Source organism: Lepidochelys olivacea (assembly GCF_965140295.1).
Source record: "Lepidochelys olivacea isolate rLepOli2 genome assembly, chromosome: 7".
In the NCBI taxonomy this organism is placed as follows: domain Eukaryota; kingdom Metazoa; phylum Chordata; order Testudines; family Cheloniidae; genus Lepidochelys; species Lepidochelys olivacea.
The window spans coordinates 98,347,656-98,361,653 of record NC_140417.1 but is presented as its reverse complement, the minus strand read 5'-3'; the positions used below and the strand labels follow the sequence as shown (position 1 = coordinate 98,361,653).

At 40.8% G+C, this 13,998-nt stretch overlaps 1 protein-coding gene across 3 annotated transcripts in view; it reads left to right on the top strand.

Moving 5' to 3' along the window:
- Positions 1–5,959: 5,959 nt before the first annotated feature.
- LRRC27 (leucine rich repeat containing 27) overlaps positions 5,960–13,998 on the top strand; it is a 50,664-nt gene continuing 42,625 nt past the window's right edge. For 2 of the 3 annotated variants that reach the window (XM_084634371.1, XM_084634369.1), the window contains exons 1-4: positions 5,960–6,048; positions 8,964–9,239; positions 9,597–9,727; positions 13,737–13,795. In XM_084634371.1, the coding sequence (XP_084490497.1) occupies positions 9,027–9,239; positions 9,597–9,727; positions 13,737–13,795 (403 nt within the window). In that variant the 5' untranslated portion in view covers positions 5,960–6,048; positions 8,964–9,026. Of the gene's footprint in view, positions 6,049–6,131; positions 6,228–8,963; positions 9,240–9,596; positions 9,728–13,736; positions 13,796–13,998 lie in introns of those variants that run through there. The other variant, XM_084634370.1, reaches the window with a different exon arrangement.

Genomic DNA, 13,998 nt, shown 5'->3' with positions numbered 1-13,998 from the left:
AGAACTGATAATGCTTTGTGGAAAACTTTATAGAACATTCACTCTAGAAATAATTATTCCTGTGCACAATACATTTTCTGTCTTTCCTGTTTTTTATTACTGAAGATATCTGTACGAAAACAGGACCCTTCTAAGAGCTCATCTACTCCTGCTGCTTATTCAGCATCTGAAGTCACAATTTTCTTTGAGTCATCACAATAATTTCCACAGCAACCAGTTGTGAACTTACAGACAGAGAAGTTTGACTTCAGTTGAGGAAAAAAATAGCAGTGATTCTAGCTCCTCTGAGGCAAAACTGCTATTAGAATGCAGAGGTCCTTGTGACTAAGAAAGGGAAAAGAGCACAGAACATGTGATGTGCAAGTGTAAGCAGTTTTTTTTTTACAGCTAAGTATATTAGCTTTCCCAACTTCATCATGAGGATGGGCAAATAAGTTTTATGCATGAGCTAGTAAACTATCAAAAACAGAGGTATATCTGCCTGATTATATGCATGTGCCACTTCCACTGGAGGTAATAGCAACTGCATCTGTATAGATGAGGGAAGAATTCTGTCCCTAAGGCATAAATGAAGATAATAGCTTCCTTTGCAAAGTAAATATCAGATAAAATTATCCACAGTCCACTTTCCACAAAGTTATAATTCACACAAATGTGTGAGCTTTATGGTGACCCTATTCCACTGTGAAGAGCATGGGATAAAAATGCAGGTAAATAGTGGTTCGTTTTACAACTATGACTTCAGTGGGCTTTAATTCAGGCCCCAAATATCATGAATATTTTCAGACCAGTTTTTCATTTAGTTACCATGGCAGTCAAATGACTTCCAAGTCAATGTAAGTTCACACGGTATGAGTAAACTGCTAATTCACTGCAACAAGCACTGTTGAAACAAAAACCCACCCTGTGTCATTATTCCTGGCATATTAGGAAAGATAATTTTTCCACAGATGTTCCAGAAGTGTCCAACGTTTGTTTTTCTTTTTTGTCTCTCTACACTATTTTTTTTCTTTCATACAGCTTTACATTTTTTTCTTTCTCTTCCCAATCCCCAAAGGTACTATATTTGCTTTCTGTTTTATATAAACTCTGCAAGGAAAGTCATAGCTTCTGCATTGTCTCTGTTCACAGTGGTGCCAGTAGAAGATATTGAGACACACACAACCATAGACATGGAGGGATGGAAGGAACTTCATGAGGTCATTTAGTCCAACCCCTTGCACTGAGGCAAAATTAAGTACACTCTAGATGACTAACCCTAACCCAAAGTGGGTCGTGAGCCCATTTTAATGGGGTCGCCAGGGCTGGCTTAGACTTGCTGGGTTCTGGGGCCAAAGCCCAAGCCCTACCACCCAGGGGTCAAGCCGCACCACCCAGGGCCAAAGCCAAAGCCCAAGGGCATCAGCCCTGGATGGTGGGGCTCAGGTGCCTGGGGCTGAAGCCCTTTGGCTTCGGTTTTGGCCCTGGAGCAGTGAGGCTTGGGCTTGGGCTTTGGCCCCCCCACCTGGGATGGTAGGGCTCTGGCAGACTTGGTCTCCCTTCCTGGGGTCGTGTAGTAATTTTTGCAGTCAGAAGGGAGTCATGGTGCAATGAAGTTTTAGAACCCCTGCTCTAGACCATCATAGACACGTAGCCCAAAGATGAATATTATTTGAAGATCTGAGTCAAGACCATTCAGCCATTTCTTAATTTAATATGTACATTTTTCCACTGGAAAATAGTTTCTTACAAATAACTCAAAGCAACTGAACTTTAAAACTTTTCACTTGTCTGTAATAAGGATTAGTCACTGCATATGTCGGATAAATAATAAGACCAGACATTATTATTAATTATATTAAAAATATTTGGGGAATGGCAAACGTATTAGGAAACATTGCTACATTTTACTTTGTGAAACGCTTTATGGCACCATGGTGTTAGACAGTTCTGCTACCCCAGAGTGTTGCTGCTATGAGTCTAAGCACAGAAGAGGAATCCCTTCCATATAATTTTTCTCAATCCACACTGCAGCCTCCTCTTCCCAGTGGGCAAGTGGTTGCTCAACTTGCTTAATTCCTGGAGTCATCTTTGGAGACAGCTTAAAATGTAACCATGCTGCAATTTGCCAAAAATGCAGCCACCCCCCTTCTCTAATCAAACCTAGTGTTTAGGGATATTGCGGGGGGGGGGGAGAAATAAATTCAAAATTCTTCATACTTTTTTAATATTCTGAGCAACACACACATAAAGTTGTTTAATTGTCTTGGAATCAAAGGTATGTATGCCATGGTTTTCTGAACATTTTTATTTTATTATTTGTTCTTCATTTGACTTTGATGTAGGTGACCATGAAATTCCAGACAAGGCAAAAATCTGCAAAAAATAACTGAGCAGAAGCCAAAATGGGTTGTAAAATCATAAATGTATGAAAGAATGGCTTGTAGGGGAAGGAAAACAAAATAAAATATGCATGGTACTGTTTCCACTTTTTGACTCAAGCTCTATAATAAAAAGGCCTGTGAATTCTAGATCTCTTAATTTAAGTGTAAATTCTTGATGCTGATATGAGGTATTGTACCCCAAGTGAGTGTATAATATAGATTACAAAGATTGTGCATCAGAAAGTTTTGCAAATAATTTGGCTTATGTACTATTACAAAATGTAAAAAGATAAACGTATTTTTGAAAGAAACATCTTCTGAAGAAATATTTTCTTTTTCTTGAGCCAGTTTGATACAGTATTTGTCAGCAAAAAAAAATCATATGCATAATATTGTCAATTTCATTGTCCAGCTTTCAAAATTCTTCATACTTTTTGTACAGGTGGTACATATGAAATTATTGGGCAGGTTACAGGGCTCTAATATGTCTGGTTGCATTTCTAGAATTAAATTAGGTTTGTTATGTTGGGGCTTTTTTGCCTATTTATGGCCCCATGACAGATTTCTATCAATCCCTACAAATCCTCTTTAAAGTATATCTTTTATTTCAGATTGACACAATCCCTCACTAAATCTCCAGTGGAGTTATTCACTACAGTGTGATAGAAGAACTATAGCATATTGCTATCTAAACAAGGGCCTAATTGTAGCATAAAAGCAGGGAGCTAGAAAAAATTGTGTGTAGTTTTATATACAATATATCATGGTGAAATGACACTTCATTTTTGTGAGTTTAACTTTCCCACAGAGAGAAAACAATGACTAACATTAAGCCATTCCAAACTAATAAAAAATGTGCAAGATCTGACTTGCCTATCTGGAAAACTCTACCACCACTATGGGTCTAATCCTGAAAACATTTAAGTACATGCTTATCTTAATCATGCAAGTAGTTTCACTTAGATCAACAAAACTAAATATGAAGTAAAATGTTTGCAGGACTGGGACCCAGATCATTATTCTATAGCCTGGTGTGTGAAACTTTTCATGTAATGACTAATTGCATACAAATACTGATTTTTCTTTTAATAATTATTTACAAGTTTATCAAGGATAAAAACAAATCATTTTCATCAGTGACAGTGACTTATTTCATGGTGAAATTGTTAATTATATGCTCCAAAAATCCCAGTTAAAACATTCATTGGGAGTCTTCTGATCTGACTCTTGCACCTTGAAGGCTGAGTGGGATTAAAGAGGGGAAAGAGAGGTTAGAGAAGGAGAAGCTGGAAGTAGAACTGAGAGAGAGGACATGGGAGAGGAGAAGAAAGAGAGGGGGAAGAACTAAAACAAACAATAGGAAGTTCTTCACACAATGCAGTCAACCTGTGGAACTCATTGCCAGGGGATGTTGTGAAGTCCAGAAGTATAACTGGGTTCAAAAAAGAATTAGATAAGTTAATGAAGAATAGCTCCAACAATTGCTATTCATCATGATGGTCAAGAATGCAACCCTATGCTCTGGGTGTCCCTAAACCTCTGACTGCCAAAAGCTGGGACTGGATGACAGCAGATGGATCATTCATTAATTGCCCTGTTCTGTTCATTCCCTCTGAAGCATCTGGCACTGGTTGCTGTCAGAAGACAGGATGCTGGGCTAGATGAACTATTGGTCTGATCCAGTATAGCTGTGCTTATAAGGCTGAAATTTGTAGGGCTCCGGGAGGGGAGGATGAAAGGTCTGTGGGGCAAAGACTGAGGGGTGGCTGTGGAGGGTCTGTATGGGGGGGAAGGGAGAATTAAAAGTCTGCAGAAAGGATTGGGGGTGGCTGTGCAGGGTCTGGGTGGGGGAGAGGGTTTGTGGGCACAGGGAAGGTTGGGGTGGCTGTGTGGGATCTGTAAAGGGGGGATTTGTGGGGCACAGGGAGAGTTGGAGTGGCTGGCTGGGGTCTGGGTGCAGATGGGATTTGTGGTATGTGGAGAGGATGGGGGCTGTGTGGAGTTTGGGCAGGGGAGAGGAGGGGTTTATGGGATGCGTGGGGAGGGGTTGGTGGTGGCTGTGTGGGATTTGTGAGAGTGCAGTGAAGAAGGGGGCTGTGTGGGGTCTGGGTGGAGGGGGAATTTGTGGGATGCAGAGAGGATGGGGGCTGTATGGGGTCTGAGGGGAGGGGGTATTTGTGGGGCACAGGGAGGGTTGGGGTGGCTGTGAAGGATGCAGAGAGGATGGGGGATTTGTGCGGCACAGGGAAGGTTGGGGTGGCTGTGTGGGATGCAGAGGCGAAGGGGGCTGTGTGGGGTGTGAGCAGGGGAGGCGGTTTGTGGGGCATGCGGGGCAGGGGTTTGGGGGGCACAGGGAGGGTTGGCAATGGCTGTGTGGGATCTGTGAAGGGGGATCTGTGAGAGTGCAGGGAGGAAGGGGGCTGTGTGGGGTCTGGGTGGAGGGGGGATTTGTGGGGCACAGGGAAGGTTGGGGTGGCTGTGTGGGATGCAGAGACGATGGGGGCTGTGTGGGGTGTGGGCAGGGGAGGCGGTTTGTGGGGCCCCGGGGCGGAGGTTTGGGGGTCACAGGGAGGGTTGGCGGTGGCTGTGTGGGATCTGTGAAGGGGGATTTGTGAGGGTGCGGGGAGGAAGGGGGCTGTGTGGGGTCTGGGTGGAGGGGGGATTTGTGGGGAACAGGGAGGGTTGGGGTGGCTGTGTGGGATCTGTGAAGGGGGATTTGTGAGGGTGCGGGGAGGAAGGGGGCTGTGTGGGGTCTGGGTGGAGGGGGGATTTGTGGGGCACAGGGAGGGTTGGGGTGGCTGTGTGGGATGCAGAGAGGATGGGGGATTTGTGCGGCACAGGGAAGGTTGGGGTGGCTGTGTGGGATCCAGAGACGATGGGGGCTGTGTGGGGTGTGGGCAGGGGAGGCGGTTTGTGGGGCCCCGGGGCGGAGGTTTGGGGGTCACAGGGAGGGTTGGCGGTGGCTGTGTGGGATCTATGAAGGGGGATTTGTGAGGGTGCAGGGAGGAAGGGGGCTGTGTGGGGTCTGGGTGGAGGGGGAATTTGTGGGATGCAGAGAGGATGGGGGCTGTATGGGGTCTGAGGGGAGGGGGTATTTGTGGGGCACAGGGAGGGTTGGGGTGGCTGTGAAGGATGCAGAGAGGATGGGGGATTTGTGCGGCACAGGGAAGGTTGGGGTGGCTGTGTGGGATGCAGAGGCGATGGGGGCTGTGTGGGGTGTGAGCAGGGGAGGCGGTTTGTGGGGCATGCGGGGCAGGGGTTTGGGGGGCACAGGGAGGGTTGGCAATGGCTGTGTGGGATCTGTGAAGGGGGATCTGTGAGAGTGCAGGGAGGAAGGGGGCTGTGTGGGGTCTGGGTGGAGGGGGGATTTGTGGGATGCAGAGAGGATGGGGGCTGTGTGGGGTTTGAGGGGAGGGGGTATTTGTGGGGCACAGAGAGGGTTGGGATGGCTGTGCGGGCTCTGGATAGGGAGGGTTGGGGTGGGGTGCGAGTCTCCATGGTGCGAGGGCCTCCGCCGGCCTGAGCCCAGCTCCGGGGCCCTGGGCCCGTGGTAGCCGCTTCCCCGCCGCTTGGCTGTTGCTATGGAGACTGCGGCGGCCGCCCGGGCCTGTTTGTTGCGCTTTGGTCCCGGCACAAAGAAGGAGCGGGGGAGCCGGCACCTCTCGCAGCCGCGGGGCGGCGGCAGGTAAGAGCTCCCCGGGATGGACTCGGGGGCGGGGACGCTCGGGGGAGAAGGGGACAGGAAGATGCCCTGCGGGGTGAGGGGAGCTGGCTGGAGCCTGCTGGTGGGGAATCTGCCCCACTCCTCCGATGGGGAGCCTGCAGGCCCGTTTGGTGGTTTGCATCCCTGTTGCAGTCATGCCGGTAAGGTGTCCCCCTCCCCTGCCCTCCCCTCCATACTTCTCCCCATCCCCGGATCTTCTACAGGGCGAACAAATTCTCCTGGGGTGCTGTGCTGTCTGCCCCCCTCTCCCCCCCCCCCAAAAGTCAGGCCAACGAAACATCCCAGAGGACTTTGTTTGGCGAGTTCTGCTTCCCAAGGTGATGCTATTGATAGGGCGACATTTGTGACCCTAGGCCAGCGGGGCCGCCCTGCAGCGGGTAATTTAAAAGCTGGGAACCCAGAGAGCAAACCAGTCCTTATGGGGCAAATCCTGGCCCTGAATTGAAGGGGAGACTTCTTACTGGGTGGGGCTGAGTTCAGGGTCACAGTTTAGCAAATGAAGTATTAAAACCGCAGAGGTAATATTGTCCTGGTGTTGGTCAGCTTAACCTGCCACTGTACAGTATTAGAGTTTTTGTGAATTTAAAAGCCAGTACGGCTTATAACTCTCTGGGCCTGAATCTCTTCTGGTCTCACTTTACACCAGTTTTACAGTTGTGTACTTCTGCTGACTCCAGTGGAGTTAGTCCTGATTTTTACCAGTGTGAGAGGAGAGTAAGTTCATCTGTGTTTCTGTGCCTGTATTTGGAGTAAGGAAACAAATAAGGGCTCTGTATGAGGCTTTTTTTAAATGATCTATTAAATCTCATAGCAAAATCCTTCATTACAAGAAACGGAAACTTTCAGATGAATCTATGAGTGTAGCTTGTGGCATTTCTAGGTAAGGGGCACAATATTTGTTATCTTGCCCTTTTCATATTTTTTTTTTCCTAAGGAGCAGAAGTTGGAAAAAAATTACACAGTTCAGATACGTAGGCCTCAGTCCTTAAAATATGTACATGCTGAGCTAATTTCCTTTCAATGGGACTACTCACATCAATAAAGTTAAACACATATGTGTTTTGCAGGATCTGGTTTTTGGTTTGTATTGTTATAACTGCCAGTTAGTATTGCATTACAACTACATACAAGCAACTTTGCAATGGCAATAACAATGAATAAACAAAAAAAACGAACAAGCAAATAAAATAAGAAATGGGAGATGATGTAATATTGCCACAGACATTTGAGGAAGAGGAAGAGGTACAAGGAAAAGCTTTGCGAATTGAAGCTTTTTTTTTTTTCTTTAAATCAAAACACTCAACTTTGAGGATACATAATGTTGTAAACAAATGTCCTAAATGATAAATTGTTTACAATTATAAAAATCCCAGGAATTTATCTATAAATATTTAAAACCTGTTTTAGGCAAACAAAATGATTTAAATTAACCCAATTGAATTGTATAATGTAACTGTGGCTTCAGAAAAAAAAATACAGAAACAATTTTATCACAAAAATTGTGTTAGAATTATTTTATGAGAACACCTTTATTATTATCAACATGTAATGTCAGGCTCTACAAAGGACTGTATATACACAGAGTTAAGTTGTATCCCTTTGTTGGACTTTTAGTATAGGGTCAACCCAGCTCTCATTGTCCTAGGTACTTATTTGGCTGCCATCACCATAGTATATGAGCACTTCCCAGTCATTTAATGCATTATTATCATCCCCACCCTGACACAGACCCTGTGAGGTAGGGAAGTATTATTATCCCTATTTTACAGATGTGGAACTAAGGCACAGACTTAGGAGCAGTTTTTCAAAGGTGCTTACATGTCTAAAGATACAGATAGGCGTTAATAGGATTTTCAAAAGGAGGGACCTAACCTGGCTAGGCACTTTTGAAATTCCCAGTAGGTGTCTATCTGCCTCTTTTGGTGGCTGAACACCTTTGAAAATTTGCCCAAGTGACTTGCCAAGGTCACAGAGGACTTCTGTGACAGACTAGAGAATTGTACCTTAGTCTACTAAGTCTCACGCTAGCATTCTAGTCACTGAATCATGTTTCTCCTATTAAAATAAACAGGTTTGGGTCAGGCCTTGTATATACACAGATATTTAAAGAAGTTTAAGAGAAATACTTAAGATGTTCCTCCAGTTAGACACAAGATGTTGGAAACAATTTTATATAACATCACATTGCACTTATATAATACTTTTCATTCACGGACTTCAAAGATCTGTACAAAGATGAGTGAGCATTATTGTTCCCAATTTACAGATGAGGTAATTTAATCAGAAAAGTCCACTGAGTTCTGGGTCTACTTTAAGATGGACTAGAAAGTACTCTGCACCACCTGAAAGAGAAAAATAGGTGCACTTTACGCATTTAGGGATTTTGAGCACCCTATAATGCTTATGGCTTTGTGATAGTTAGAACTAGTAAGAAAGGGAGAAGTGGGTGTTGGCAGAGGGAGGAAGGAAAGTTGGAGGGGACAGAGGGCACTGGGAAACCGCTACTATATGCTTCCTAATGTCCAAGTACCATCCCTGAAAACACGGTACTGTACTCAGATTTGAAATGTGTTTTGAGAAGGCATTGGAGGAGATGGAGATCAAGTGGCGCATGGGAAATGTGAACCCATTCAAAATATAAGGAAGGGTATGGGAGAAGGATATAAGGGGTGCAGTTATGAGAGTGGCATGAACCCAATGTTTTTTCCTTTGTTACCTTTAAATGTATGTAAAAATATAGAATAATTTCATTATTTTCTGATCTTCTAAATTATCACATAGCACTAGTGAGGATGTGGGGAATAAGTATCACAAAAAAAGAAACCTGCCTTATGTGTGTTCTTTTTTATTATTATTATTTTTTTTTTTGTTCTCAGCTTATTACTTACCTTCAGATGATCAGTTTGCATGTGGGATCAGTATTTTAGGTTTGCTAACAAATGGATGAAAGCTTTTCTGAAGAATCTTGTAGTGGTGGTGATTACTTAGAGAATGACTATCAGAAAAAGAGAAACCTATCTGGTTCCAGTTCATCAAAATATATTAGGAAGGCAGTTGAAGATACACTGTCTACTCCTTCAAATACTCTGGATTTGAGTAGGAAAAAACTTCAGCATCTTACTGAGGAAATATACAAATTACCCAACCTTAAAGTGAGTAAATTGCTGTGAGTAACTCTGTTAATTACACACTTGACTTAAATTTTGTAGGCACCAATTAAGGGCCCAGTACTGCTCTCATTAAAGTACTGGAAAATCTACAGATTCTTAGCTATGATTTTCCCCCCCTGCTTTCTAAAAACTAGTACTAAATTCAATAAATGATTTATTTATGTAATTTATATAACTGATTGTACCAATCATCTCCTTCATGGTTTTATGAGAATGTAATTTTTAGAATAGTTTATAGTTCAGTTTACTGGGATTTTCACAGTAATGTTCTTCATGCCAAGGGAACAGGCATTCTACTTTAATTCTGGTTTTAAAACATATTTATTTTTTCTACATTAGCATTTGCATCTGGAAGGAAATGCTTTAGCCATAATTCCTAAGGATTTATTTCAGCAGCTGCCAAATCTTGTTTGGCTGGATCTCCGGCATAACAAAATTAAAACTCTTCCCCCTGGAATTGGATGTCACAAGTAAGGCATTTCTTGTATTGATAATATAACAAAAAATTATTCTTCCTCTATTTGTCTCTCATGTAACTTTCTTATTCTCAGACTCTTGAACAGGTTAGTTCTATATTGACGTCAGAACTGAAGAACAGTAAGCGAGAATTATATTTAATAATGCTCAACTAAATGAGCAAGTACGACTAACTAGTACAGTAGATTAGTGCACAAACCCTTTTACCTGCAGAGGCATATGGCCTGATTCCTCTTTCATTTCAATTTTACACCATTTTAATTCCATCGGTTTACACTGCTGTGAGGAGGAGGAAATTGAGAGATACATCAAGCCCATAGTTTCAAATCCTAACTTGGGTCATGTGAAAATGGATTAGCAACCAAATAAACTAAGTAAATCATGGTGAGACATAAGAGTACTGTGGAGCGGGGACACAAAAATAAACCTGGCAGCTAGATACTGAAATGAATGATGATTACAGTGGCAGGAAGTCATGAGTGCAGTGAGAAGATCATTGTAGTAGTTCCATGTATGAGATAAGTAGTGTAACACCTTGTCACTTGCTGAGGTATTAGTGGTGGAAAAGGCCAAAGACCACAGTTTTGGCAATATTAAACCAATGAAATTGGCATGAACTAAAAACTAAATTTATCTTTGTATTAAAAGAAATATTGGGCTAAATTTGCTTATTATGGTCAAAAAGGAATCTTAGCTTCCACACTGTAGTTACTGGGGAAGAGGCATCTTCTGAAAATAGTGAGATACTGGAGAATTTTCCAAAGGGAAAATACAGTTTCATGACTTTTTTATTTAAACAAGATGCTCAATGATATTTTAACATAATTTATTCTTTGTGATTTGTATAGCATTATGTCATCAATTTATGATCAAAAAATGAGTAGATGACTCTGAAAATTGTCAAGTTTTGTACCTTTTTAAAATTATAACTTTTTTTTAAAAAGAAGACAGGATTAATAGTATTTTCTGTCATGTAATTTTGCCATGCATCAGTGTACACATCTCTATTTGAGTCTTGAGATTAGTAAACTCTGTATGTGCATTTATCTTCATATAAGTAATATACCACTCACTAGTGCTAACTTTTTTTGAAAACTCCCAGCATAAAACATTCAGTGATATTACATTAGTAGAGTTTCATTTAATCCTTTAAACAATAATCCCATATTATAGTAGAATTTGTTGTAATTATTGTTGCTGATTGGTGCCAGAGTACACCAAACCCTTAGGGTGTCAGTAGTGTGCCAGTTGTACCACAACATGGAGGCAAGCACCGTAGGGGCTTCAGCAGCTAGTCCTGGCAGGTCACAATAACCACTGAGACAAATGGTTAAGGGAAAGGTTATTTTACTGGAAACTTGCAAAGATTCCAATTTCCCATTACATTTTCTCTGTGATTTACAAAGATGGCGTTACAGTTTGTTTTCACAATTTTTGCTGCTTGCTTTTTTCCCCTCCCCTCATTTTTCAAGAATATCAGGCTTTCATTTACTACTTTTGTTGGAGGATTATTTATTGAAGGTTATTTGGATGACATGAATAGTGAAGTCACATGAGACTGTAATCTTATCTGTTGCTCCGTATGCCCCAGTTGAGAGGAGAGTGTATGCTGAGTGGATCCAGTAAGTGAAACTCTGTTTTAGGGAAGAGTAGCTGCAGGAAAGGCCAGTGCAGGAGCAGGAGGAAAGATTTTATCCCTCACTAACACTTTGGGCTTCCCATGCTCGCAGTCTATTTATTCAGGGCTATGTGCAGTAGCTAGTGTTTGAGATTAAGAAATAATACAGCACTCTAGAAAGAATAAATGCAATGAAAAAGCTGCATACTGTAGCTTTTAGATTATCATACTGAATGACTTAAAAAAACTGGTAAAATTTAAAGTAAGTATGACAGTTTCTCATATTACTTTGTATGTTGCACATGTCAGTGAGGCAGATCAATCACTGAAAGATAATGGTTTAGAGGGAGATAATATTGCATGTATGAACAATAAAGTGGAGGGTTAAAAATTATGATTTCAATTTATAAATATTAACACCAAGCAGTTCATTTACTACCATTTCACTAAAAATCTGTGTGACCAAAACCAATTTTAGATTTAGTTTTTAGTTTTCACAGTGTAAAACCTAATAAATTCATCAACACTTTAAGGATGTATTCAGCCCTTCTATTGGGTCCAGGATCTTCTCAACTTGCAAAATCTGGCCTTATGGTGTGAGGGAAGCTCAATTTTTTTTCACCTCACAAGGAGCAGAGAACCTCAGAAATCAATTAAACAAAGTATAAACCAAAAGTGATACTAATTATCCTTGTGACCAAGTGTCACAAAACCAGGCCTTATGGCAGCCCTTTTAATTTCAAAGAGAATTTTGTCTCTAACCTGTTCTATATGATAACATTGAAGAATTTACACACATAAAAAAATTAAGCTTCTAGTTTAAGCTAACAAGCATGGAAGTGCATACCAGAATCAAACAGATGTTACATATGGATGGATTCAGGGTGCACCCTTTCATGTGCCAGCTATGGACTGGTAACAGACCTTCCATCCTAGGGAGATATATAAAGATGTGTTCTCTTTAAGATACTTTAATGCAAGGCGAGGTATAGCTGTTGTTTTCTTAGGTGAGGTATGTTACATGTAGCGCCACTTAATGCTGAATGGTATAATACACTTAGTGGCTGAACAACATAATACAGTTTAGCATTTCATTACACACCCTATTGTCTTTTGTTGTAAGAGGTTTGATTTTTTGTTTTTGTTTAATTGATTTCATTATATTTCCTGGATTAAGTTGTAACATTGACCTTTTAATGCTGTTTTAAGAAATTATTTTTATTTTCAAAAGTGGGAGCATCTTGCATGGTTAAACTGAGACTGAGTCAAATACTGCCAGTGATTCTGGATGCTGAATGACAAGCTTATCGTTTTCCATATTTGATAGGAAATATGGAAAACAACTATATCCATGTAATTGTATTCTGTTCTAATCATTTTAATGGATTCAGACATATTAACAAAGTCTATTTCTGATCCTGAGGCAGGATCCAAAGCATACTGATGCCAATAGGAGTCTTTCCATTGTCTTTAGTGGGTTTTGGATTAGGCCCTGAGTGAATAATCATAGGGAATCATGGATGTGTTAGGAGTACAGAACGTGATTGTCTTTAACTGAATTGAATATTCTGATTCAACAAAATAATATGTAAAAGGGTATGATATGTAAAAGTTTTAATTTAATTTATTTTTCTTTCAAATTAATTGGCTGTGAAAAATGCATATGATAAATTAAAACTTTTTTTTAAAGAGATAAACAAAGGTGGTGTTGAAACCACCAAACTTTGTTTTGTCGTATCTTAACAATATAATTTAGTTTTATCATTTCCAGTCATCAAACTTCAAAAGAAATTACTTCCATGCTTCAGAATCTGTTTTTATCAAATTTCTGCTGTCAATTTTGTAATGGAAAACCCATTGAAAATAGAGTACTGATAATCCCTTGTCTATTAGAAAAAAAGTAGTCTAAGAAACTATTAGTTTTGTTTGTACGTAATATCTATGTTAAAACAATGTTATTAAGGTTACAAACTCAAGCAATCAGAAGTTAGGAAATGCCAGAATTAAGGTTACCTGTACATGTCTGTTTAAATTTTGGCAAAGTTATAACCATTTGAAAACCACATCTTATAATGGAAGTGTCCGAACACCTTAATAGTAGGTGGCGCTACCAATAATAATCAGTTTTTTTAAAAAAAGCAGGAAACATCATAAAATATTGAAATGGTATGCAACAATAGCTTCCATTTGAAAGCAGACTTCAGGCCATCAGACCTTGAACCACTGAGATACACAAGCCGTAGTTGATGGTAGCTGTGGAGAAGCAACCCATTTCCTTCAGATATCATTAGTATGGTAGGAAACAAAGGCATATGTTTTTGTGTTTTAACAATGCACTTTAATTTTGCTTTTACAATTGTTACTATTTTTGTTTTATTACAAAGGCAATTGAAAACGTTACTTTTAGAAAGAAATCCTATAAAAAGGCTGCCAGTGGAGCTTGGTAAGTACGTAATTTTTTCCCCCAGAAGTCCTAGCAGACTTAGACTTTTTCCATTTAATGCTCTAGTCAAGATTAAAACTGTATAGCAAAGTATCTAAATATAACCAAAGAAAGCTTCTAGTTTTATAGCGAATATTTGTTGCACAGCAATTTAATGATGACAAACATTTTCAAAAGTGACCTCTAAAATTGTACCCACAAGA